The following is a 26,384-nucleotide window of genomic DNA, read 5'->3' on the forward strand; positions in this document are numbered from 1 at the left end:
TTTCCCTCTCTCTCTCTCTCTATATATATATATAATATGTAGTGTGAGTGTGTGTATTTACATACTATTAAACTTAAAAAGAGAACAATATGGTGTCTGTATGAAAATGTACTGTTAAATCAGAAGTTTGTTTTTCAATGATATCTTGTTACGGGATCAATATGTTAACATATTTGGTGGCTCAACTGCGGAAGCTTGTGTACCTGCTCACCTGGCTGATATGCTCGATCAGTTGTGAAAACAACTCCCTGGGATGATTTATCATAATCTAGAAATGTTTCTACCTAAGATCAATGAAATCATTAAAATTAGAGTTGAGATCATGTCAACTCAAAAGAATGGCATGCAATCTTGCATAATACATACCTCACAACTATGGTTCAGCATATCCGCCCAAGGAACCAAGGCAACCCTTCCATCCATTGAGGGTAGGCGAACCTGTTCATAAATCAATATAACTGTTGTTAAGTCAAAATAATGCATAAAGGCATAAATGCATGACAAAAGGATTCAGAATCAAGAATCTCTCACTCCCCACCCCGACTCTGCACTTCCTGTTGATGCACATAAATTTCCCTGGAGGAACTAAGTTGAGCTTTTGACAAATGAAAACTCACCAAGCGAGAAAAAAGAATGCCGAATGACCATTTAAAGCTCTCCATGTTGAATACCTGTAATAATGCATAGCATCAATTAAAACAAGCTACAGGGATCTGGACAGCATAGAAAAAATATGAATTCCACAGTAGAACCATCACCAGATAACATGAATGCTTAACCATCACAGTTTCACCTTTTATTTTTATAAGATTAAGTTATGAAAATAGAGCTGTGAATGCACACCGCAGATTAACAAAGGCCGTGCCGAATTGCCTCCCACCATAATATCATTCATATCTGCAGTCTCTTACCCGATGGGCTCAAGGGAAATACAAGAATAATGAATCATGAAGATTCCAAGTATCCATCTCCTTCACTTGGTTTCACATAGCAATAGAACAGAATCTAAGATCAAAAGGAAACTTCTTTTTTGCTGGGGTGACATTTGTTTCTTCAAGTAAACAAGGACATTTGTAAGTTTTCTGGGAGACTTCTCCCTCATGGAACTTGGATGCCAAATGAATTTTCATGTCTATAATCTTGTTAAAATCAAACGATTAAAAAAGATGAAAGTCTTTTATATTCCTCCACAGAGAAGTTTTAGCTTCATTTCCTTTTCTCTCTACCAAAGAAGTATTGCCTCTAGTTTAAAGATGAATTTCTTTGTCCAAACAGCAAGTAACAATTGGAGAATGGGCAAAGAAACAAGCATTAGAGTGCTTTCGACTATCCATAGTTTATCACTTTTTTTCCATCACTCCATGCAAGTTCCTCCATACAGCACACATAAACAAAACCGATACAGTTTTGAAGAGCTATATAACATGACTAACTGCAGGAACTTTCTAAATATCATATGACTCATACTTCTTATAGAAGTTATAGCTGTTTGTAGCTTCAACGATCACTAAAAAAATAATGACTAATATCTGGAAAGGAAATATCAAGAAAATTAGTCCGTCATCAATATCACATGGATTATCTGTACTCACGCACAGTGGACGCACATACAACAGGCTATCACTAGTGATGGTTCCTATCTTTTTGATTAAATGAATGTGGTGTTAAGAAAACCGAACATCTTTTGCCTAGCATGCCCTTCTCTTCTGATGTGAAACTAAACAAAAGCATGAGGAAGTCAGGGAAGATGTCATTTCTCCTCCAAAAGTTTGTCTTGATCCCAGAATCTATGGTTAGCCTATAACTTAACTGTTCATCACTTGGACAAACAATAAAGAGTTTGCAGATTAGAGAATGCCATACATAGATGATAGACCTAATGTCAATCAAACACAGACAATGACAGTTATCATCGACATGTACCTCATCAGGAAATAAATCGGGATACTTGGAAAATATCCTGTCTCTTAAGTCATTATACCTGCATAAGAGATTATGATAGAGCTTAGCAGTCAACAAGCACAATAAATCTCTTATCAAATATGAGATTCACCAATAGCACTAAACAGCATAAAAAAAAGTAGATCAGAACAGGAGAAATTTGAAAAGAACTCATACGTTCCAATTACATCATTGATCCTCTCAATTGCACGCTGTCTTATTTCTGAGGCTTCCAGATATCTATCTAACTCTGCACGAGTCCTGAAATTACATGGAGGTTCTGTAGGGCAACCAACTGAGCATGGACGAGTATGTGTAGAGACCAAAAACTGTGACAAATTCCTCTTTGGACCACTAAAATTAGGCTTACCAATACAGAAGTGAATAGGGTTGCCTCGGCAAGGCTGAAATGTAGTTACTCCATCTTGAAGAATTCATGAGACCTGCCTCACTAATCAAATAGGTAGCAAGCAGCGGCCAATCCGGCACATTGTACTGTTTTAGCACCTCACCAGCCTCGCGACAGCTCCACTCCTGAAATCCATCTCCACACAACAGCGGGAAAAATTTAAGTCACTAATGTAGATAATAAAGCTATATCAAGTTTAATGGTGAACAAATTTCTCATGCGAAGTGCCTCGAACATACAGAACATATAGTCTGTTCATTTTCATCCAAGGAGGCCTTTTGTCCTTGGTTTATCAAGAATATCTTCAATGCCAACTAAATACATAAAAGTGGGAGAGAAAACAGTATTGCCACGAGAGATGGCATTATTCAAAAACCACAAAGAGATGAGGGCAGAACATGTGTGCATTAGTACAAACTGAATTCAGTATTCTTTTATAGTTAAAATGTTATGAACCGGGTACTTAAAATTGGTTGTTAATGAGTATTTGTCTAAAAAGTGAACCTCATTTAAAAGATGGAACAAGATTGGGAATAAGCAAACTTAAATAACATGAGGGAAATCACACCGGATACTTAATTAAGGAAGCACGTTATCAAGCTCCAGCCAACGAGACAATAGTTCAATGCTGCTACCAAAACATTTAAACCTTCAGAGCAAAAAAAGTGCCACTATTCCACATTCCCGGGACTTTTACCTCTACCGAGAAATTATTACAAAAAAAACCAAACCATATAACTACGTTCTACAAATCCCTATTCATCTTAATCAACCATCATTTTCCTAAAAATCAGTCTCCAAATGGAATTATTCATTTTCAAGAAGCCTCACACTTCAGAAATTGAAGTAACTCGCATCAAACAATCAACAAAATTCAACCCAATTCATCTGATCCCACTCGAGAACCAATGACAGACAATACAAAACCTTGGAACTCAGTTAAAGGAAAACTAAACAAAAAACAGAAGAAGCGATTTAAGGGGACAAAAACAGAAAAAGAAAAGGAAAAGGTAAACTGACAAACTCACAGAATCAGCAGTGATGAAAAGCGAGGGAGGCACAAAAAGCAACTTCTCGCCTTTCCTAATATTCTTCAAAGCAACAAGTCCCCTCTCTCCAACGTCCACTCTCTGTATAGCCATCTTCTGGGGAGGAAGCCCACACTTGGACAACCATTCCTGCAAAGCCGATGCATTTTCAAGCGATTCGACGTCGCAGCCCCAAGGGATGGTGGTCCCGGTGGCGCTTTCTCCGCCGGTGCTGGCGGTGGACACTGAGCAGCGAATTCGATGAAAAAGGTTGCTTCTTTTCGAGGTGGAAGGTGGAATGTAGTGATGGGAGTGGGCTTTTAGTGTATATTGAGATGGGTTCTGCGAGAAAGTGGAAATTAGAGTGGTTTGGAGAATTCTTGAAGCTTCAGCCATGGCGATGGCGTTGCTTTGATTGGGAAACGTATCACCTTATCTTGTCTTTGGTAGTTTTAGACGGTTAATAAATGCATACTAATTTTATAAATTTACAAAAAGGTCCAAAAGAATTGACTAATTGCTGTTTGATACCTTGAGATTTTGGTCTAATTATCATCTTATTACTTCACTTCGAGTTAGGAGTAGCAAAAATTCGAATAATCTTATGTTAGTGAATCGATATATTATTTTATTATTGTATGAATAACTTCATTTTATTGGAACGTAACTCATTTAAAATAACATTAATTCAAGAAAAGAAACAATTCGTTTAACTCTCTTATACACGAGTCGAGAAGAACATCTTAGGACAAGGGATAGAGCAATTTATCCTATCACGTGATTTTATGTAGTACACGCTCATGCGCACCAAATTTGGCAACATCATAAAAGTTGAATGATCTTCAAAAAAATACTAAGAATGGGGGACTAACCTACAAAAACAGAGGTTAGCATCTGATGCTTAAGTTAGTAACGGATTAAAGAAGAAATAAAAAAAAAATTAAATTAAAGTGAAAATAATGGTAAGATGTGATTAAGGATGAGGAATATTTATATGGAGTACAACTTATAAGCTTGAAATAGCCTAAAAATCGAGAAAAAATAATGCAAGTGAGAGTTTTTGAGTGTGAAGAATGATGTGCTTAAATGTCTGGACAAGGCCTCTCTTTTATAAGCTTGTATAGAGTTGGATAGGGGATCAATTACAGTTTGTTCCGTACGTCATTAGAAAGCATTTTGAGTTGGATTTTATCCACAGCAAATCATTGATGATTTGAATAAATATTTATTGAGATATACCAGCTCGAAGAAAATCTGTCAAATCTACTTGAAAATCCGGGGTTAATTATTCATATATTTTTCAGCTCGTTTTTTACCGATTTACTTGAAACCACCTAGAGATATTTTTAGGATGACATGTACAAATGTGTTGGCAAACTATATGACATGTCCTCCCAATTGTATGATGATGTGTTCAGCTGAAATGGGCTTAATGGGCCTATCAATCCAGTAAATAGCAGGTAAACCTTTAGGCCTATCCCTCCACCTGATGCGCTTTACCTGTCCTGCTGGTAGATCTTTTATCCATCCTACTGCTAAGTCAGTTGGGTCCCTAGTCAACTGGGCTAGCATTCTTAGCTTGTGGGCTTGGTCCAATAAATTTTTAAGGGGTATCATCACCCCCCTCCCTCCCCCACACACACACATACACCAGGAGTGCAAGTCGTAGACTTGGTGTGCTGGAGTAAGCAAGATGTCCTACAAAGGAGAGATTTTTCCCTACTTATCAGTAGGGCGAACAAAGCTTATCTAGTTCCCTCCTTTTCCTGTGGAGATATGAAATTTCGAATTTACAGCTGCAAAGAAGAGAATTATTAATGGTAATGATTGCAAAAAAGAAGGATAAGAGTTCTATTTTTCTAATTTTCCTTAGAAGCTCACGCAATCAGCGGGAGGAGACAGCAATCAACTTGAATCCTTAGATAGGATGGTTGTTCATAATAAATGATGCCCCCTAAAATTATCGGGCCAAGCCCACAAGCCTAGGTATAAAAGCCCAGTTGGCTTATCAGCAGGACAAATAAGAGCTCACCAATAGGACAGATAAAGCCCACCAACAGAGAAGTAAGACCCACAAGTTTACCTACTATTTTACTAAATTGACAAGTCCAAGAAATAAGTCCATTTCAGTCGGAACCGTCATGATACAGCAGGGAGGATATGTCATGTATCTTGCTAACACGTTTGTACACGTCACCCTAAAATATCTCCAGGTGGTTCCAGATAAAACGGTAATAAATGAGCTGAAAAGTCTGTGAATACCTAATTCCCAGAATTATAGACAGATTTGGCAGGATTTTATCCATCTCACATATCTCAACCAATACTTATCCAAATTATCCATGGTTTATTGCGTATGATAGCCAACTCAAATAGATTTCTAATGGCGTATGGAACTTGGTATTTGACTTTGTATCCAACTCTTTACATTCCTATAAATAGGTGTCTTGTGCAATCAACATCACATTCATCCTCAAACTTTCTCTTTTCTTGCACCATTCTATCTCGGTTTTTAGCATATTTCAAGCCTATATTTTGCAATCCACAAGAATATATTATACACCTTATCACCATTTTATACCATTATTCTCACTTTAATTCAAGTTTTTCCTTATTTCTTCATAAACCGTTACTGACTAAAGCATCAAAGTGCTAACCTCTGTTTTTGCAGGGTTAGTCCTTCAATAATCTTAGGATTTTCTTGAAGATCCTTCAGCCCTTGTAGTGTGGCCCAATTTCTAGTACGCATTAATAAATCATATATAAGGAACTTCCCTTTAATTCTACTTTTACCCCTCGCATTCTAAGGTAAAAAGAAAATCTTTCATTTTCCCCTTTTTCCCGCATCTGAAGCTAGGATAATCTCTAGCCCTTTGATCTTGCAGGTTTACATATTTCTCTCGTTCCCATCTTGCAGTGCCTTCATTTGTAGGTAAGTCTCCTATTCCTTCTGAAATTTTGAATTATGTCTGAGGAGAGAGTGAATGAACGGGCGATTGAGGATTTCCTTATTCACTTGGAAACCTTCTCTAATAATTCCCAATCCGACCACCAAGAGGAAAGAGGTGAGGAAGAAGTTAGTCGTAGTAGAAAAACGCATATCTACGGAAGAGTGAGAGAGAAAAAAAAAAACAAGGACATGGTGGTCATGTCTGGTGGCGCCTCTTATAGAGTTCTTCATTCCTGCATGAAGGAGGGAGATTTAGGTGTGATTAGAGCTAGGTTTGGGATACCTGATGATTTTGATTCAAGTCCCTACTTCTTTTGAGCACCCTCATTCGCCTCCTGAGGGTTTCTTAGGCTTCTATATAGCCCAGTTGGAGGCTTTACAGTTTCCTGTGTCATCCTTTTTTTGCTGAAGTGTCTACTTTGTTCAAGATCCCCCTGAACCAACTTGTTCCCAAAGCTTTCAGCATTCTTGCTAGATTTTACATTTTAGTGAGGAATTTAGGTGAGACCTTTTTGCCGCTCAATTTCATCCTTCTTCATGCTTAAGAAAGCAAGTCTTGGCCTATTCTATTTTACCTCCCGACGAGTGCCCATTTCGTTCCTTCCGACACATCTATTAAAGAATGACATCGCCATTACTTTTTTGTATCTTCTCCCACCCCGTGGCCTTTTCCCATGGAATGGGTTCCAGTTGCTCCCCGATTTCCCTAGGTATTTCACTTGCAAGCGTCCTGTTGCTTTAACGTTTAAACACTTTCCATTATGACCCCCTTGAGCTAGTTCATCTGGCCCTTCTCTTTCTTTATGCGTTAAGTCCCAAATAGGTTGTTCTGGATACTGCTGGTGGTATAATCACTCGTATATTTCATATTTTTATTTTACATATTTTTGTTATTTGCATTTTATTGTGTTAATATCTCTGTGTTTCCTGTAGTCAATATGTTTAAACAAACTGATGCAAGACAAGGCTTTGGGCGAGGGAAAGAACCTTGGGACTAGTTTTTCATCCAAGCGTTCGTCAACTAAAAGTCCTTCCTCGACCCCTGCAAGTTTAGCTTCTACTGGCGATATTAAGGGAAAATATCAAGTAGAAACCATGTCGCCCCCTGCCAAGAAAGCATAAGTCTCCTCAAGCTCCTTTGCTCCTCCTGAGCCCAGGCCTCCTACACGTGTGGCACTCCCATCCTTCGGTTGTGCAAATAAAAGGGAAAAACTCAACTTTAATGAGGTCTCCTCTCTGCTAAAAGAGGAGGGTGAGAGCAATCGGGCTACTGATTTTGTGAAGAGACTCCTTGCTCCCCAGATAAGACCTTTTTAGAGGCTCTTCCTCATGATCAAGTCATGAACTCATTGGCTTCATATGCTAGCAAGGTAAGGAGTAAGAAAGTTCAATTTCAATATGTGCTAACCTGATGGGTGTACTTAACATGTTTGCAGACTATTTTGTTGATTGGAGACTAGCTGGAACATGGTGGGCCTGCCACAGAGGAAACCCTGAGGAAAGTGGAAGAGCTAGAGAAAGAGTTGCAGGAGAAAGAGCGTAAGCATGAAACCAGCATTGTTCATTTCAATTCTGAAGTATCAAACCTTCATGACTGTTTGGAGCATGTGTTGTCAAAGATTCAGGATCACCTATCTACTGAGGAGGGAAAGAAGAAATTTCATGAGATAGTGGGCTAGCAGATTTCAAGAAGTTTGAGGAATTTCAACGCCTCCTTGTAGATAGTGCTTTGAGTACTATTGTCATGGATACCAGACTGGTACTTCTTAATTTGCTTATGTCGGTTATCCTCCGATCGACTTCTTAGATATCCATGCAGGATTCGCGGATGCAGCTAAGCCTGATGAGGAAGTGCCCCATGAATTGCCAGAGAACCTGCTCCATGTTCCTCCAGAAGGTGAGGCTCCAACGGACCTAGATGACCCAATGGTAGAGGATGTTGTCCCATTGAAAATGGTCTCCCCCGCTAATGATGATGGTGTTGCCCCTCTTGCTGCCATGTAAATTTGCTTTTCTGTTTTTGACACAAACATTATTGCTCCCTCCTGCATGAGGTTTTATGAAAATGCTGCTTGTGGGCTTTGGATGATTTATTGCTTTCTTGATTTTTGTTTCTTTTCCTGCTTTATTGATCTTTGTGATTCTATGCTTTCTCTTTCTCATATGTTGATAATTTGAAAAGGAGTCGTTTTCCTGCTTGTATGAGTAGGATTCCTGCAATGGTTAGTATAGCTTTAGGTAGGGAGGAATAGGTGAACTATCCTCCTACTACTAATAAATTATAGAAGACATCCTATGTCCCCAAAACAAGTAAGTATGATCCGACATGCTTGCGTGCTATATATCTCCCTTAAGTGTCCCTACTAGGTTAAGAAAAACATATCTTTCTATAGGATAGACCATAGTACTAAAGAATTTATAAAGGATAAGTGATTAAAATAAATAACCAAATTAATCCTGGGCACATGTTTGTTGGGAGATATAATGTTTGCTTCAATAAGGCAAGCTTGAACCAACAAGACTAATTGAGACAGTCACACACCAATAGATTGCTCGTTAGTAGTGTGTAAAGTGCATATTAGCAAGACGTTTTTAATAGATCGTATGTCGGCTAGATGATTCAAGCAAAGCATGTACAAGCATGATAGCTTAATCAAAGCGTGCATCAGCAAAGCAACTTAAGTAAAGCATGTGCTAGCAAGGCAACTTAAGTAAGGTGTGCGACAGCAAGGCGAATTAAGTAAAGTGTGTGTCAGCAAGGCGACTTAAAATAAAGCATGCGCCAACAAGGCGGCTTAAGTAAAGTTGAGTGTTGTTTTCTGCAGTTAGCTTTATTTGAGATTCCATCCTGCAGACGTCATGAGAAGGAAGACAAAGGATATGTTTCAATTAAGAAAGAGAGGTTTTGAGTACATTTAATAACTGATTTAAAATAAAGGAATTTCAGGAGTAAAACTTCCTGAGATGGAAAGCATTTCATGGTCGAGAAAGTTTTCTGCCATCGATGTCTTCAAGTTTGTACGCCCCAAATTTGATGAGGCGGGTAATTTTTTAAAGTCATTCCCAATTGGGTACTAGCTTTCCTACCGACACTAGGGCGCCGGCTCATCGAAGTACCCAATCTCCAACTTGGAACTCGTTCCTTCTAACTCATCAGTTGTAAGCATTAACTACTCTTTTCTTGTATCTTTCTATATGTTTTCTCGTACTTCGTCTATAAGGTCTAGATTGACTTAAAGTAGGTTGTCATTGTTTTCTGCTCATAATGCTGGATTCTGAAGGTTTCTAGCTCACCTTCAGCTGGGATAATCTGCAAGATAGTTATATCCTTTTTTAGAGAGTTTTTGACGAGGGTCCTTATAGTGATAGTGCTAGTGTTACAATCAACCAGGGAGCTGGCTAATCGGGCTAAATATAAGCCTTGGTGTTTTCTATTCGCGGGATTTGGTGAAGCTGAAAGTTCTTCAGCCGACTGGTAAACTCGTCTATCTCTTGGGGGAATTCCTTCATCCTATGTTCTTTAACCTCATACTTACCCTCCACCTGATTTGTCACTAGCTAAGAATCAGAGTAGGCAATTAGACTCTTAGCTCTTGCATCTAAGGCCATGAAATCAAAACGAAAAGCATATTCCAGTTCGTCCCTCTCCGGACTGGTGAGCACCACTCCTGTCCCACTGCCTGCAGGGGTGGAAAAGTCATCTGCATGCAACAATCGTGGCCACATTTACGAATTCAGTCAAGGCTTGGGCTTTTATAGCTGTCCTGGGCTGATAAGAAATATCATAGTCAATGCGCTAGATAGCCCACTTGATCATCCTTTCTGAGGTTTCAGCTTTACCTAATGTAGTTTGTACCGGAGCATTAGTACACACACAAATAGGATGTGATGAAAAATAAGGTCGTAACTTGCATGCTGTTATAATTAAAGTGAAAGCTAGTTTCTCTACCTTAGAGTATTGCTATTCAACCCATTGTATTACCTTTCTTACATAGTAGATTGTTTTTTGGTGGTCTTCATCCTCTTTGATGAGCACAGAGCTAACTATTTGCTGACCTACTGCCAAGTAGAGATATAGTGGCTCACGTGGTTTTAGTTTGGGAAGCAGGCGCAATTTCGGTAAGTAGGTTTTCAGATCTTGAAATGTCTGCTGACATTATTCATCCCAAACGAAGTTCTTAGTTTTTCTTAGGGCTTTGAAGAATGGTAAGCTTCATTCTGCTGATTGCGATATGATATGCTAAGAGTTGCTATGCTCCCTGCTAATCTCTGAACTTCATTGAGGTTAGTAGGAGGCTTCATTTTCTTGATAGCTCTAGTTCTTTCTAAGTTGACCTCAATTCCTTTCTCTGTAACCATATATCCTAGGAACTTGCCATTTCGCACCCCGAAGGCACACTTAACTGGAATTAGCTTCATGTGATATATCTTCAATGTATCGAATGTCTCAACTAGATCAGCAAGATGTTGGTCCATCTGTCGGTTCTTCACCAACATGTTATCAACGTATACCTCCATGTTACGTCCTAATTGTTCTCGAAACAGGCTGTCCAACAAATTAGTACCTGCATTTTTTAGTCCAAAAGGCATAACAATATAGCAATAGGTTCCCCCTAATGTGATGAAGCTAATCAGTTCTGGTCATCAGGGTTAAGCATTATTTGGTGATAACCTTGTGAAGCATCCATTAGACTCAATAATTCATGGCCTGAGGTAGATTCCATTAGCTGGTCTATGTGAGGTAAACGGTATAAACCTTTTGGGCATGCTTTTCTGACATCTCAAAAGTCAACACACATGCGCCACTTGTTACCTGGTTTGGAAACTAGCACTACATTGGATAGCCACTTTGGAAGTTGGATTCCTTGATGTAACCTATTGACAACAACTTACTTACCTCTTCCTATATAATTTTATCTTCCTCAGGCCCAAAATGCCTCTTCTTTTGCTTTACTGAGGGAAGGTTGGATCTAGGTTTAGACTGTGTACAACTATACTAGAATCAATACCCACGAGGTTGCTAGCTGTCCAAGCAAAGACGTTAACATTCTGTTGTAAAAAGATGGTTAATTGTCCTGCTAGTGCAAAACTCAGCTGCCGATCTTGGTGATTTTGTCTGACTCTCCCAGCACCAGCGGGGTGCTTAGTAGCTCTTCAGTTGGCTGGACACGAGCGGGAACACCTTTTGGTCATCTTGTTGGATAGAACTCTGGTTGCTTTCCTTACTAGGAGGGTCCACCTCCATCCTTCCGCTGCTGCTTTTTATTGCTTCCACGTAGCACTTTCGCGCTATGTATTAATCACCTTTAACTTCTCTCACCTTGTCTCCGACAAGAAATTTTAGATTCACATGGTATATAGTGACAATTGCCTAGAAGTGTTCAGAGCAGATCGTCTTAAAATCAAATTGTATGTTGATGGCATATCTACAACTAAGAAGCCTACCATCCTAGTCGGCTTCGTGCCCAAAGTAAGGGCATGCGAAATTTGTCCCCACGAGTGTACAATCTCTCCGGCAAAGCCATATAACGAAGTATCCATGGGTTCTAGCATGATGTCACCTAACTCCATCTGTTGATATACTTTGTAGAATAGGACATTCATAGAGCTACATGAATCCACAAAGATACGTTGAACAGTATAATTAGCCATTGTGGCAAAGAGAACAAGTGCATCATTAGAGGAATGTATTCCCTAGGCATCAACATGACAAAAATAGATCATTGGTTCTCTTGTTGGCGCTTTGTCATCTATCTCCATAGAGGTTCTTGTAGCCCTTGCGTGGGTGGGCCTGGCTCGTCCTGAGTCCCCGTTCGTAGGTCCTCCTACTATCATATGGATTATTCCTTTAGCGGGAATATTTTTTAGGCTCACTTCTTCCTATGTTCCCTTTTACGAGAATCCTTGTCTTGCTGCTTAGTCGTGTTGGAGCCATGGTGCGAGGAACGTTCTTCCTTCTGTTCATGCTTCTTGTCTTTATCCACGTAGTCCTATAGGTAACTGGCCTGAATGAGTCTCTCATTCGTGCTTGAGCTGGCAGCAATGATTGGCATCGTGCCCATACTCTATATGATATGTGCAGAAATATTTAGATTTTGCGAATAGGGGACCTTACTCTAAGCCTTTAGGCCACTACAAAGCAGGGAGTTGGATAATCGCCATAAGCATCCTGACAGGAATAGTTATGTGTGCAATGGTCATTTTTTTTTATCAAGAGGGTTGAAACGTCCTCGCGGTTCTCCTCGAGGCCTATGAGTAGAAAGAGACTCATTCTTCTTTTGTCCTGTCACGTCCATTTTTCTTCACCATCTAGATGTCCTCCAAATTCATATATTTCTCTGCTCGAGCCACTACCTCCAGAAAATCTGCAGCCGGTTTCTTAGCTAAAGATTCAAACAGGGGTCTTCAACAAAGTCCCTGAGTGAACGCACTAACCAACACCTTGTAATGGGTTGTGCGGACCTCTAGGATAGCTATGTTAAAATGTTGGAAATAAGCGCTCAAGGTTTTCTTCTCCTCCTGTTTAATCCAAAAGGGCTAATGGTTGATTTCCTGTACTCTTGCTGCTAGCAAACTAATGCTAGAAGAGGGAACTGAATTCTCCAAAGGATCTAATTGATCGAGCAAGAAGCTGGCCGAACCACTATTGGGTAGAATTCATTAGTGTAGTAAGAAAAACACGACACTTGATACCATCAATATACCTGTGCAGGAAGGCTGTATTTCGAACTTGCGAATGAATTAAGCTGGATCAGTAGTACCATCATAAGAAGGTAGGTTTGAAGGTGCTCGGAAATGAGCAGGAAGCTCTTCCACCATGATGTGTTCACTGAAAGGAAGGCAATGCCGCACACGCATAGTCTCTTTTGTCACTTGTTGTTGAAGTTCCAGCATCTCCTTTTTTAAGGATTGCCAGATACCAGGAGGTTGATGTCCAACTACCTCTTTGCCTACAGAATTAACATGAGTGGATCGATCCAGTGAAGCCCAACAGGATTTGCTCGTCCATACCTTAACTTCCTGGTATTCCTCCTCTTTCTAATTGGGAAGAGAGTCCTGCTCCGCGGGCTTGAGAACCACGAAGGGTTGAGTTGATGGTCTCCATGATGAATATACGAAGTTGCTCGCAGAAGAGTGGATTTAAAATAGCAGGTCTAGTTGCTTGGTCCAAAGCTGGAACTGAGACTGGAGTGTTAACTCCCACTGCTGGATCTGGATCAAAGACCTTAGCATCTCCCAAAGTGGGGATTATAGGTGGAACAGCAGGAAGAGAAGAGTTTCGCTCAATGGCTAAGGGTCGAAGGATCATCAAGAAAATCCTAAGATTATGGGGGACTAACCTGCAAAATAGAGGATCGTTTTGATGCTTAAGTTAGTAACGGATTAAAGAATAAATAAAAGAAAAAACTTGAATTAAAGTGAGAATAATGGTAAGATGTAGTTAAGGATGATGAATATTCATGTGGAGCATAAATTATAAGCTTAAAATAGCATAAAAATCAAGAGAGAATAATGCAAGAGAGTGAGAATTTGAGTTTGAAGAATGATGTGCTTAAATATCTGCACAATGTCTCTCTTTTATAGGCTTGTACAGAGTTGGATACATGGCCAATTACTGAGTTCCATACGTCATTAGAAAGCTATTTAAGTTGGCTTTCATCCACAACAAACCGTTGAGGATTTGAATAAATATTGATCCAAATATACCAGTTGTACGAAAACTTGCCAAATCTACTTAATAATACGGGGTTAGTTATTCATAAATTTTCTAGCTCGTTTGTTACTGATTTACTTGGAGCCACCTGTAGACACTTTAGTTACTGATTTACTTGGAGCCACCTAGAGACATTTTAGGGTAACCATGCTTAAAAATATATATTATTACATATAATATTATTATATGTAATATATTATATATATTTGAATATAAAAAAATATTCTTAAAAATTAATAAAAATCACACATATGACGCATGCAATATATTATTTTTTTAATGGGATAAATTATTTCATTTTAATAAACACATAAACATAATTTAATACTTGTATATGGGGTATTTTGCACATACCGACGTCAAATGAGGTTAGCATGCCTAGGGTGTATTCAAATATTGATGGAGAAAATGAAAGTAATTATAGAAACAAGTTTCGTATGATACTTTTGTGCCAAAAAAGAAATAAAAAAATACCGACAATCTTAAATAGAATTAAAAATTGATAATATCGTTAGTAAAAATATTTTAATTCTATTTTATTAATAAATTTAGTTTTTAAAAAATAAGAATAATTATACTCACATCTCCTAAGATTTAGTGTAATTACACCTTAACCCCTGTGGTTTAAAAAATTACATTTAGCATCTTTGAGGTTTGTTCCTGTCTAACAAATAAGTCTCTCCATTAGTCAAAATTCATTAAATTTGTTGATATTAACAAAGAAAAATAAATAAAAATTAATATTTAACCTCGATTGACTTATTACTAGTCAATTACAGGTCAAACAATTTCTTCGACTAAGTTACCCTCATTTCGTTGAAAATATACTTTCTTACATGCATTAACACGTGAAAATATATGAGGGTAATTTGGTAATAAAAAGATTTATCTGACCTACAATAGATCAATAATAAGTCAATGAAGGGTAAACAGATTTTTTTTTATATCTTTTTGTTAATATTAGCAAATTTGGTGAATTTCGACTAACGGAGGAACTTATTTATTAAACGTAAGCAAACATCAAAGGTACTAGATGTAATTTTTCAAACCATAAAAAATTTATATGTAATTACATCAAACCTCATGGGAGGAAAGTGTAATTATTCCTAAGAAAATAACCAATGTTGATTAAGAATGTTCCCAAGGTTGTATCTTGTGACAGCCCTCAGCCATATCTGAATTAAAATTTATAGTTCTAACACATAATTTCACATTAAAAAAGAAATAAGGTAGTTACGTCTAAAGTTTATAAAAGTTTCAGGGCTTCTTTGGAATTTCCAGAACAACAGGGACTTTTAAGCATGTTGTTTTTTGATATGTACTTTGTTGAGCTGAGGAAAGAAAATCCAAATATATTGAACTCTCCGACAACACAAACCTTACAAGCTTTCAAGAAGAAGAGAAAAACATGATACTCTCCTGCAACTTCTCTCCTCTGCCACCCAAAGTCAACTACTCTTCTTTCCCAAGAACATCATTTTCTCCGCCCAAATCCCTAGTATTTTCGTCTGCAGGGTCAAATCACAGCCCAAGATTCTCCAAAATCTTGCCATTTTTAATCAACCGGAAAAAGGGTCACCTTCAAATATGCCGGAGTTCATTTAACACCCAAAGTCCGCAAGACCCACCTCTTGTTTCTTCTTCATCTGAGGAAAATGACCTTCTTGCTGATGGTGGGAATGGTGGGGATGGTGGTGGGGAGGAGAGGGACTGGACGACGTCGTTCTTGCTGTTTGCTTTCTGGGCTGGTCTCATGTACTATGTTTTCTTCCTTGCTCCTGACCAGACACCGGTTTGTGCAATCGTGCTGTTTCAGCTCATTACTTTGTTTTTCCAAGTTAAATTTTTGGTTATAGTGCTGCATAAGGTTCTCTTTTTTGGGTGTTGATTGGTTTTATTTTGTGAATTGTGGTGAGCATAATTTTAGGTAACGGACGTGTATTTCTTGAAAAAGCTACTGAATTTGAAAGGAGATGATGGTTTTGAAATGAATCCAGTATTGGTAGCTGAATGGTACATCATGGGGTTATGGCCTTTGGTATATAGTATGCTGCTCCTTCCCACTGCCAGAAGGTAACTTTTGCAGGTCTCTTTTGACTTGAAATGGGAGAAAAACGAAGAAGATAATACTCACACGATTTTATGGTCTTTCCCTTTTCTTGGTTGCGTAAGTTTTGAAGTATCATGTAATGGGGTCAATCAAATGGTTTAACTTGGTATGTGTTCCATTGGGGCGAAAGACCATGTCAAGATTTTGAGGGGACAGGGATACAAATATGTGCCTATGTAATGGTATTTCTTGTTTTCGTGCAGCTCAAAAAGCAAAATTCCAGTTTGGCCGTTTGTTACTCTGTCATTTTTTGGAGGTGCATATGCTCTTATTCCGTATTTTGTTCTGTGGAAGCCACCGGCTCCACCTGTTGAAGAATCTGAGCTTAGGAGATGGCCTCTAAACTTCCTGGAGTCGAAATTAACTGCAGCGGTGGGGAGATTCTTTTACACTATCTTGTGAAATCTTTAAAATGCCTAAAAGAAAATTCTTAAAATCCCCCAAATGATCAAAGGAACATGGGTTCTGACTTAATAGGGAACTGTCAACATAAAGATTACGGTTTATTCCTTGGAGTAAACACTGTTTCATAGCCGTCATGGAGGTCATATAGGTTATGAACTAAGCATTGCATGATGTTGTGGGCCTATATATCATAATAATAAATATTGTCAAAGAACTAGTGCTCTCTATTATCTGGTGGTTCGCATCCAAGTTTCTTTACATCTCTGGACAATGTAGCTAACTAATCACACATCAGATTACAATGGCTGCAGGGGTAGCTATAATGGTTTATGCATTTTCATCTGGCGGTGACTTGTGGAAGGAATTTTACCAGTACTTCAAGGGAAGCAAATTTGTGAGTATATCATTTTTTGACAGATAATTTTATAACGTGACCTGTTTATGATGAAAACGAGCCAGTGAGAGCCAAAAAAGAGAAAAAAATTGGCATACTCTTAAATTTGTGACTTTACAATATTTTACAGATGTCCTAGTTGTATGTCCTTGTGTTTGATTTTCCTTCTTGTTTTTGTGCACATTTCAATTATGTGTTATAGTTCCTAAAAACAAAGAGGATAAAGTCGCTAGCTTCAAGTCCAACCTCATTTTCCTATGGCTTAGCATTTGATCCCATCTTGGTTCGCTTATTAATGTACTTTCCATCACGACTTAGTATTTGTGTCCCTTGTTATTTCAGATCCATATCATGACAATTGATTTTGGTTTGCTGTCGACGTTTGCGCCTTTCTGGGTGTACAATGACATGACTGCTCGAAAATGGTTAGCTCAAATTTTCAAGCATTATTCCAGGATAATATCTGTGGATATGATTCTAATATGCCGTTGCCTTGTAGGGATGGCAAAGGGTCTTGGCTTCTTCCTTTGTCGCTGATTCCATTCTTAGGCCCTGCCCTCTATCTTCTCTTACGACCGTCGTTATCAGCGGCTCCAATTGCATTAGCACCATCTTCTGATGAAGCATGATGCCCGAAGCCTTCTCATTGTTTTGCACATTCTCAACTCTGGTACAGTACAAATACTGTTAACTTTCACCTTTGAAGTTTGGTTCACTTGAAATACAATAATACATGTTTTTGTTTGTTCACACATGACGATCTTTTTGTCATCAAAGATGTGATGCAACAGAAGATGATTGTCCAAAACCTCCCTGATACTAGGAGGTTTTGTACTATTCACATAAGTCGCAGCAGCTCATTTTGGATGTAGACCGTCAGATTATACATGATAATCCATCATTTTACTTTACAACATTATTGTAGTTTGATATACCTACATTGGTAGTATGAAACCATCATACCATGCTGCTAGGAATATCGAACAATTTGAGGAGAAAAGAAACATGCATGCAACGACAACTTCAAATGTGAACAAGAATCATCTTGCATGTTTTTGCTGCGGCTGCTTTAAGATTAGTTTTTGTTGTTTGAAGTAGTTCATGGCAATTATGTTGTCACTATGAGATGTTAATGGAGATCGTGGGGAAATTACGGTAGAGTTTTGTATCGACGCTCTATGCACTTGGATCATTTCTTTTCTTTCTTTTGTATTTTTAGCGAAAAAAATATGCACTTCTTGAATTACTTGAGTATGTATTATCAAAAAATAGACGAAGAAAAACATAGAAATTATTAACTAAATTCTTGCATAATTACATTTCTATAACAAATAATTTGTATTTATTTCAATAATTCCATCGAAAAAATTTTAATTTTCAATTATATTGTGTTAAATATTGCTGGGTTTCAATTTTTCTAATACGTAGTAATTTGAAATTATTTTTCAAAATTTTTTAAGTTACATTTGGATTAATGGACTTGAAGTCATCGATTTCAAATTTTTAGCATCAAATCATTTGGATGTCTTTGGATAATTCTAAATTCAAATAATTAAATTTGAATAATATTTTGCTGAATATTGATGTATTTCAAATTATTCTGATATTGAGTATCAAATGCTTCCATCAAATCCGTATGTAGTCGGATTTTTTTTCTTGTTGTCCTTAAAAATGAACAAGACATCACGTATAAGTGGTTTATGTAATTCTGATGCAATTGAAACCTTTCAACGAGCTGGTGGACTTGCATGACTTGCGAGGTCGGTCGGTGGGTCACATAGTTCAACCGTCTGCCCCATCGCCTTTCGTCTACAATGGTCGATTGAAAGCCTGTTCATTATGGGCGTAGTATCTGCCTGTTTCCAGCAGCAACGAGAAGGGCAGAAAACCGAGCATTTTCATCAAACAGGTTGTGGACAGTGGACTTCCCATTTGCTCTCCATGCTACGTGCATTTCATTAAATACCTTATGGGCACTGCAATCGATCACTATTTACTACCACTACCATACAAAACATACAACCAAGGAGAACTATAGACGCAGTGATATGCTTGGATCTAAACAAACATTACCTGATTGAACGGAAGAGGAAAAAAATGCGTTAAAGTTGCGGTGAACGTGGATCGAACACGTGACCTTCAGATCTTCAGTCTGACGCTCTCCCAACTGAGCTACCGCCAGTGCTCTATCCTACGAACATACTAGATCTTCTTAAAATTTGAACAAGCATATGATTGTTTATCTTTATTCAAAATATACCGATTTTTTTTAAATAAATTAATTACTAACATGATCAAAACTTTTCTTATATCTGATAATATTTTTTTTATTGATTATTATAAAATATAAATAATAATAGTTAGAACTTTAAGATATAAAAACAACTAATTTAAATCATAACATTATCTATAAAGTTAGAGAGACTACAGACCATAGAATGAGACTCTGATGCCTTACCAAATATTTATCCTTTGACATTAGAAAAAGGAGCCCTGTGGACAAAATTCATAAGCAAAATGCACACAAAAATAATTCATAAAGAAAACTTCCTTATGTAATAATAACTTGACTATATGTGAAAACAAAGATGACATCCCACATAGCCGTTAGAGAGTGTTGTGCTTGTGGCATCAACATGTATGCTGATCAGAATTCCTATAACACAATAGGATTGAAATGCAACAATACTACATAAAAAGCTCATCCTTAGTGGGCATGACAAGACACGCATAGTCAATATTACACGAGTTATTCACAATGACACAAAACGATATTAAGTATTCGAAATAACCCTATTCTTCAAACAAGAAGCATCATTTTGCATAACAAGCAAGAAAAGTTTCACTCGTATAACTTTTTGAGCTCATCCTTGAACCTGTTCTTCAATAGCTCCCTCTTTAGTTTCAGAGCTGCAGTGACTAAGCCAGATTCCCGAGTCTAGGGATCCGGCAACAACTGAATCCTAGCAGAAATTTCAAACTTGTCGAGTTTCGTGATCTTTGCAGCCTGCATATTGTCAAGCTAAGGACATATGTTAAAACCACAAGGATCTATTTGTTGTAATTATCTTTTATGAATGGGAAAATTGTATAAAACCCCCTTGTGTTTTCAAAATTTAGCTAAAAACCCCCTGTGTTAAAAGAATAGGCAAAAGACCCCCTATGAGATTTGTAAGAAAATTAAACATGGACAAGTTTGATGATAGAGAAACATGGAGTAGTGGGTGATAAAAAAAAATTGTAAAATTTGAGATTATTAAAAAATTTTGAAATTATTATTCTGACACAATTTTTTTAAAGGAAAGAACTGAATTTAAAAATTTTGGATATCTAAAAATTGATACGATAAAATATTTTCTTTTATAATAGTATAGATAGATATAGATAAGTGGGAACATGTTAAAAACAAAATACTTGAAAACAAATATGTTATGTATATTAACCTCTACAGTACATCTATACTTAAGAATGGTTAATTCATGAAAATTATTTGATCCCACAATCATCATCAGTGTAGCTGGAACACCGCGTACCACCGTCGTCGTCTTCGTTAGCAAGAACAATGTGTATTGGTACCTAGTGTTTGAGTTTGGAGTCCAGTTGCCAATTTTTGAATTAAAAAAATCAAGAACTTGCTCATCCCAAGTATACATACGATCCGCAGGGGTATACACTAACACCAAATCTATTCAAAACAAAATCCTACTAATATATGAATGTTTCCAGGAGGAGGATCAATCTTAATCAAGCATTTCATCAAACAGATCAAGTGCTCTTTGTGGACGAGCATTTCGTCGAACATCATGTCCACAATGCAGTTGCTCTCCTATACAACCATGCCCATATATCGAGAAGAAGCACAATCCCATTAAAACAAACAAATAAATAAAAAATAGAGAACAAAGAAAGAATGAAAATGGAAGAAGAAAAGGTTCGGGTGTGTGTAAAATTTGCGGTGAACGTGGATCAAACACACGACCTTCAGATCTTCAGTCTGACGCTCTCCCAACTAAGCTATCCCCGCAATTGATAATGTATTAAATACAGATTATAATTTCTATGAATATTCTATGTTTAACTTCCATTATTAGTGTGAGAGTTGAGATGTAGGTCAACTTATTTTAAGTTCACAACATAATTTGCATCAACTTATCAAAGTGTGAAAATTCTTGCTCATTAAATCAAGAATCAGCTGATTCCAAACATACCATCATCAGGGGTGTACACGATATCTATTCACAACATATCATGTAATATTAGCTACTATGAACTGCATGCATGTTTCTAAGAAGAGGGCCATTTTTATTTGCTGAGTTTATGCAGCAAGGAAGAGGGTCATCAATCGAGCATTTCATCAAGCAGGTAGTGGACGCCCCAAGTGCTCTTTGTAGAAGTAACGTGTTGTGTTGTGGATACTGCAATTGATCCTCCACTAAAATCAGAAAAAAAAAACTGTTGTTCTTAAGTGGATCGAAAAGAAGCAGGTATGCAATAAAAAATTATTTCAGAATCAAGCAGCAAATTTAAACGAAAAATACAGAGAGAAAGCCAGGAGAAAGGACTGAAAGGGAAAAAGACAATGAAATGCGGTGAGCGTGGATCGAACACGCGACCTTCAGATCTTCAGTCTGACGCTCTCCCAACTGAGCTATCCCCGCACTTGGTGTCCTCCAAGGTTGTAATTATTTACGTATCGAGAATCTCGAAATGCAGAATCCTTAGATTTTTTATTGGAAAATTGTATCAACTATACTTAACGTGTAAGAGTCAATATGATTTATTAGCAAGTGTAGGAGATCAGTGTGATTACTCATGTTTCTTGTTGTGCTCTCAATCTTGTCCATATATTTGAAGGGCTTTAATTCGAGTTAAATCTGTTATATTTCAAAGGGTGGTGATTCACAATCTATTATGATGCGATCTCCCAAGGTGTCAAGCTCGACCCAGCTGACCAACAACCTTCACCGACAGATGCTGGACTTTCGCAGTTTTAGAGTTTGAGGCGTAGGTCTTTTGTGTTGTATCTTGTACGCATGTATATGCTTTTGTTTACTCATGGGGGCCGTTATGCCTCATAAGGTGCGATTTTCATCCTCTCTAGTATATACTGCTATCAACAGGAAAAATCTTTTTAAGACTATTATAGAGGGGAATGAGTATTTGAACCTTATTGTAGTCCACGTGCTAGTGTCCCCCTTAAGGCGATCCCTTGCGTTAGCATCAATTGTACAATGTATATTGCTTTCCGTATTCAATGAAATCCACATTTTGAAATTGTGTTCAATTTACTGTTCCTACTGCACCTTGCTTATTTCTGCTGCTACTATTGGATTCTATGAGATATTCCTATAGGCGCACTGTGCTAGAGTCGGCGAGTGTTTCCTATGCTTCCTATGAGATGGCCTACATAGATATCAGGATTGTCCGAAGAAACAATTGTTGAATCCGCTAGTGACCTTTACTGACAAGGCGTCGCTTGCGAAACCTATGGAGCCACGAGCCACTGACATGGGCCGCCTGCACTCTTGGTACCCTTGACGCACATTCAGCCATGCATTAGCTACGAACTCAAAGCAGCTAACTCAAACATCGAGCTCCTAACTCATGGCTCCCAACTACTAGTCCATAGGGGTAAGATAGGTAGACCCACTTACTCTATTCTTCCTTGCAGTCAGAATAGCGCTGGTTGGACCGGGTCTTGGCTTACAAACAGCGGTTAGAAGATATTATAGGGGGTTAGCGCAGTTGAACCGAATAAAGCAAAAAAACTACCGTAAACTGTTGTAAGGAGAAGACGGCTATGATTCCTAGATAGTAGGCATAAACTAAAAGCTGGAGCCCAACCTAGCAAGGCGCTCCACAACTCTTAGCTTTTATAGAGGGAAGCCTTATGCCAATCCTCATTGCTAGGTTGGGCTCCAACTTTTAGTTTATGCCTACTATCTAAGGAGGATAGAGCAGTAGAGCCTTATTGCATTCCTTCATAAACTTAGGAATGCTCGGCTTGATTAGCTTTCTTGACTTACAGACAGGCTTACAGCCGAGTCTTCAGCCGCTAGCTCAGAGCTCTAGGATCGGTAGCCTTACTCTATTCCTCTCGATGAATGGAATAGTGGACTTCCCCAGTCTTAGAGTTTTAGGTGTAGGTCTTTTATCTTGTACGCATGTAAATGCTTTTTGTTTACTCGTGGGAGCCTTTATGCCTCCTGAGGTGCGATTTTTAACAATTCTAGTATATATTGTTGTCAATAAAAAAAATCTTTTTAAAACTATTATAGGGATCATGAGTATTTGAAGCTTGGTATAGTCCATGTGCTAGTGTCCCCTCAAGGCGATCCCCTTGCGCTAGCGTCGATTGTACAATGTATATTGCTTTTCGCATTAAATGAAATCCACATTTTGAAAATGTGCTCAATTTACTGCTTTCATACTACACCTTGCATATTTTTGTTGATGTTGTTGGTTTTTGTGTGCTATTCCTATCGGCCTGTTGTGCTAGTGTTGGCAGGAGTTCTGTTGTTGTTTTGCTATTTAGCGGAAATAGTCGTTTATTGTGGACTGCTAGCTACACGGTGCCCCTTTTCCCACATTGCAAAAGGCATCTCGTGAGACAAAGGGGGGTGATCTAAAGTGCTTATTTGAGATGCTTAGTGGTCCATGAGGAGAAGAAAGCACGTTAAGCTAGTAGGTATGGTCCCTGACCATAACTCTCCGATACTTTAGTCAGCTCGAGTGCGAGATGGTAATTGCGATTCAAGTAGTAAATAAGGTAGAAATTAATAAATGTATCTTATCATAAATGTCATGAAATGAGGGTATTTACAGGGTCAAATGTGCCCACGTGACGTCATCTCAAATTATGAGTGGTTAGATGATCTATGGTCTAAATCTCGGGTCATTAGAGCGGGTCTGGTCAAGCGATCCAACCCGATATAGAAAGACGTGAATCCTAGGACTATAGTGGTATGTTTGAAAGGTTATTTATATCTTTTTCCAAGTAGGTATGATATACCCCTATCAGGCTTCGTTGAAATTCTATATATAACTTTCTTAATTGTGCAGTCTCTTATAAGCTAATCTCTTGATTTGAATTTAATAAACTAAACTTTGTGTCGTTATATCAATAACCATATCACACGTATATACATTTGATAATTCTTTTTTTATTTTTTTTAAGAAGATATATGTTAGATAATATTTAGCACGACAAAGCATAGATGGCACTCAAAGGATCATGAAAAATTCATAGAGGATGTCTGAGTGGGTATACGAGCTTTTGAGAACATCTTATAAGAAATTTAATAACTTATAAGATGTTGCAAAATATTTGACAAAATTTTTGAAAAATGAGCTCATAAAAATTAAACTATTAGAAGTTTACAAGCTTCTTTAGAAAAAAAAGTAAGGAGTTCTTAATTTATTCTTAAAATGCTAACAAGCTCTTCTACTATATTTATTAAAAAATTATCATTAGGAAAAATTGCATTTGTGGTCTCATATAATAAACTTATTTTTAATATAGTCCCATATATTACACTTTTCTCATATTTCATCCAATATATGAAGAAAAATTGTCAATGTTAGTCCCACATAACTTTTCATTAAAAATTAGAGGAAAAAGTCACGTGGCAGTTAGTAAATACACGTGTAGCTGGATTTGGTGGGAAAAAGATATCTTTATTAGAGAGAAATGGAAGCTAGGCTCAAACCAATATTTTTGCATCCAAAAATTAACTTTAGAAGCTGTAAAGGAGCTCATGTTGATTGAAAGTAGAAGAAGGTGCGTAAATGAATAGTCTACATGTTATTGTGGGAGAAAGGCGTATTTAAAGATTTCGTGATTAAATAATAATCTATATAGAAGATTTTATAATTATAAGGATGTTGTAGAGTTTTTTTTTCTTTTATCCAAAAAATTATATTAATATAAATTTTTTAAATATACTAATAATATAATAAAATCGCGACTCGATTAATTTTTTTTTTTTTATAAACAAGCGACTTGGGCAAATAATTTTTTAAAAGAAAAGCTCAAGTCGTGATTCATAACCACGACTTGGGCAAATTTTTTTTCATTTAATTAAATTTTGAATAATGAATTATATATAATTAACATATTAAAGTTACAGTTGTATTAATTAACATATTAAAGTTATAATTTCATTTAATTATATATAATTAATTAAAATTATATTAATTTAAAAAATTATAATTAAGTGTACAAATGTAATAGTGTATATTTTTTTGTACAATTGTAAAAAATACAATGAAATATACAATTATTCTTGACAACCCGATACCGGCACATCTGATTGTGTAGAAGAATTTTTTTGTTGGGGTTGTTGCTTTGTACGCGTTTGCTCCCAATCCATCTTGGTGTGAATAATTTATAAAATTATATTATTTATTTAGTCCTTTCATTAAAAATAGTTTATATTGAGCGGTGTATTATTTAACCGGAGTATAACAAATCATATATTTGATTTATCAACTAATTCATAAGAATTCATTTAATCAAACCCCTTATATATTTATAACTATCGTTTTTAATAACATCTCTAAATTATATTACCATTAAAATCTCATTTTCCCTCTTTAATAATATAATATTTCTTAAATATAATTTTCGGAATATTTCTATGAATTTTCTATCAATTTATCGTTATTATATAATTTAATTAAACAACAATACATAGAATTATGTATTTGGTTAAATATAATATCAGATTGTCAAAATAATTGTATACTTCATTGTATTTTTTACAACTACAAAAAAATATACATATTATATTTGTACACTTAATTATAATTTTTTGAATTAATACAATTTTAATTAATTATATATAATTAAACGAAAATTATAACTTTAATATGTTAATTATATATAATTAAATAAAATTATATAATTAATTATTTAAATTTTAATTAAATAAAAATAAAAATAAAAATTGCCCAAGTCGTGATTATGAATCACGACCTGCGCTTTTCTTGAAAAAAAAATTGCCTCAAGTCGTGATTTAAAATCGCGACTCATTATATTATTATTAATATATTTAAAAAAATTATAGGGGTATTATATTTGGATATAAATTTTATGAAAGGTTGTCGGTTATTCATTATCTTGTAAAATTATCCTATCCCTGCCTGATGATCCTGGTTGTAATGGTATCAAAGCCATGGTAGTAGTAATTAATATGTTATGGATCAACACATGACTTTACTCATGAATCACATGAACATACTTAATAAGAATTCTAATATTAAAAATATTAAAAATGAGGAATATGATATACCTCAGAATTTGGATCTGTTAAATAGATGGACAATTCCAAAAGTTGAACCGAGATTAATATATCAATTAGGAACTTTTTTGAAAAATTAGGATTAAAACAAGTAGTAAAGTACTACTGAAGAATCTATCTCATTAGATAAT

At 36.7% G+C, this 26,384-nt stretch overlaps 2 protein-coding genes and 3 non-coding genes across 6 annotated transcripts in view; 1 reads left to right on the forward strand and 4 right to left on the reverse strand.

The window, feature by feature from the left end:
• Positions 1 to 3,806, reverse strand: part of LOC105178684 (ribulose-1,5 bisphosphate carboxylase/oxygenase large subunit N-methyltransferase, chloroplastic) — a 6,236-nt gene extending 2,430 nt beyond the window's left edge. The window contains exons 1-7 of the mRNA XM_011102215.2: positions 3,379 to 3,806; positions 2,312 to 2,475; positions 2,119 to 2,202; positions 1,924 to 1,981; positions 618 to 671; positions 367 to 438; positions 204 to 284 (exon numbers count right to left, since the gene is read on the reverse strand). Of these exons, the coding sequence (XP_011100517.1) occupies positions 204 to 284; positions 367 to 438; positions 618 to 671; positions 1,924 to 1,981; positions 2,119 to 2,202; positions 2,312 to 2,475; positions 3,379 to 3,774 (909 nt within the window). The 5' untranslated portion in view covers positions 3,775 to 3,806. The remainder of the gene's footprint in view (positions 1 to 203; positions 285 to 366; positions 439 to 617; positions 672 to 1,923; positions 1,982 to 2,118; positions 2,203 to 2,311; positions 2,476 to 3,378) is intronic.
• On the forward strand, positions 15,376 to 18,165 carry LOC105178685. Of its 2 annotated transcripts, XM_011102217.2 has the most exons (7): positions 15,376 to 15,834; positions 15,970 to 16,115; positions 16,356 to 16,524; positions 16,853 to 16,951; positions 17,294 to 17,376; positions 17,451 to 17,621; positions 17,729 to 18,165. In XM_011102217.2, exons 1-6 carry the CDS (start codon positions 15,451 to 15,453, stop codon positions 17,578 to 17,580), a joined length of 1,011 nt encoding a protein of 336 aa, XP_011100519.1. In that variant the 5' UTR covers positions 15,376 to 15,450; the 3' UTR covers positions 17,581 to 17,621; positions 17,729 to 18,165. The 2 variants fall into 2 exon arrangements, with proteins under 2 accessions (XP_011100519.1, XP_020554995.1); XM_020699336.1 differs by having other exon boundaries at positions 17,451 to 18,165.
• Positions 19,061 to 19,130, reverse strand: TRNAF-GAA. Its single transcript has one exon. It is a non-coding gene; the product is annotated as a tRNA-Phe (tRNA).
• TRNAF-GAA lies at positions 20,903 to 20,975 on the reverse strand. The gene has a single exon. It is a non-coding gene; the product is annotated as a tRNA-Phe (tRNA).
• Positions 21,537 to 21,609, reverse strand: TRNAF-GAA. Its single transcript has one exon. It is a non-coding gene; the product is annotated as a tRNA-Phe (tRNA).

This window comes from Sesamum indicum, linkage group LG16 (genome assembly GCF_000512975.1).
Source record: "Sesamum indicum cultivar Zhongzhi No. 13 linkage group LG16, S_indicum_v1.0, whole genome shotgun sequence".
In the NCBI taxonomy this organism is placed as follows: Eukaryota; Viridiplantae; Streptophyta; class Magnoliopsida; order Lamiales; family Pedaliaceae; genus Sesamum; species Sesamum indicum.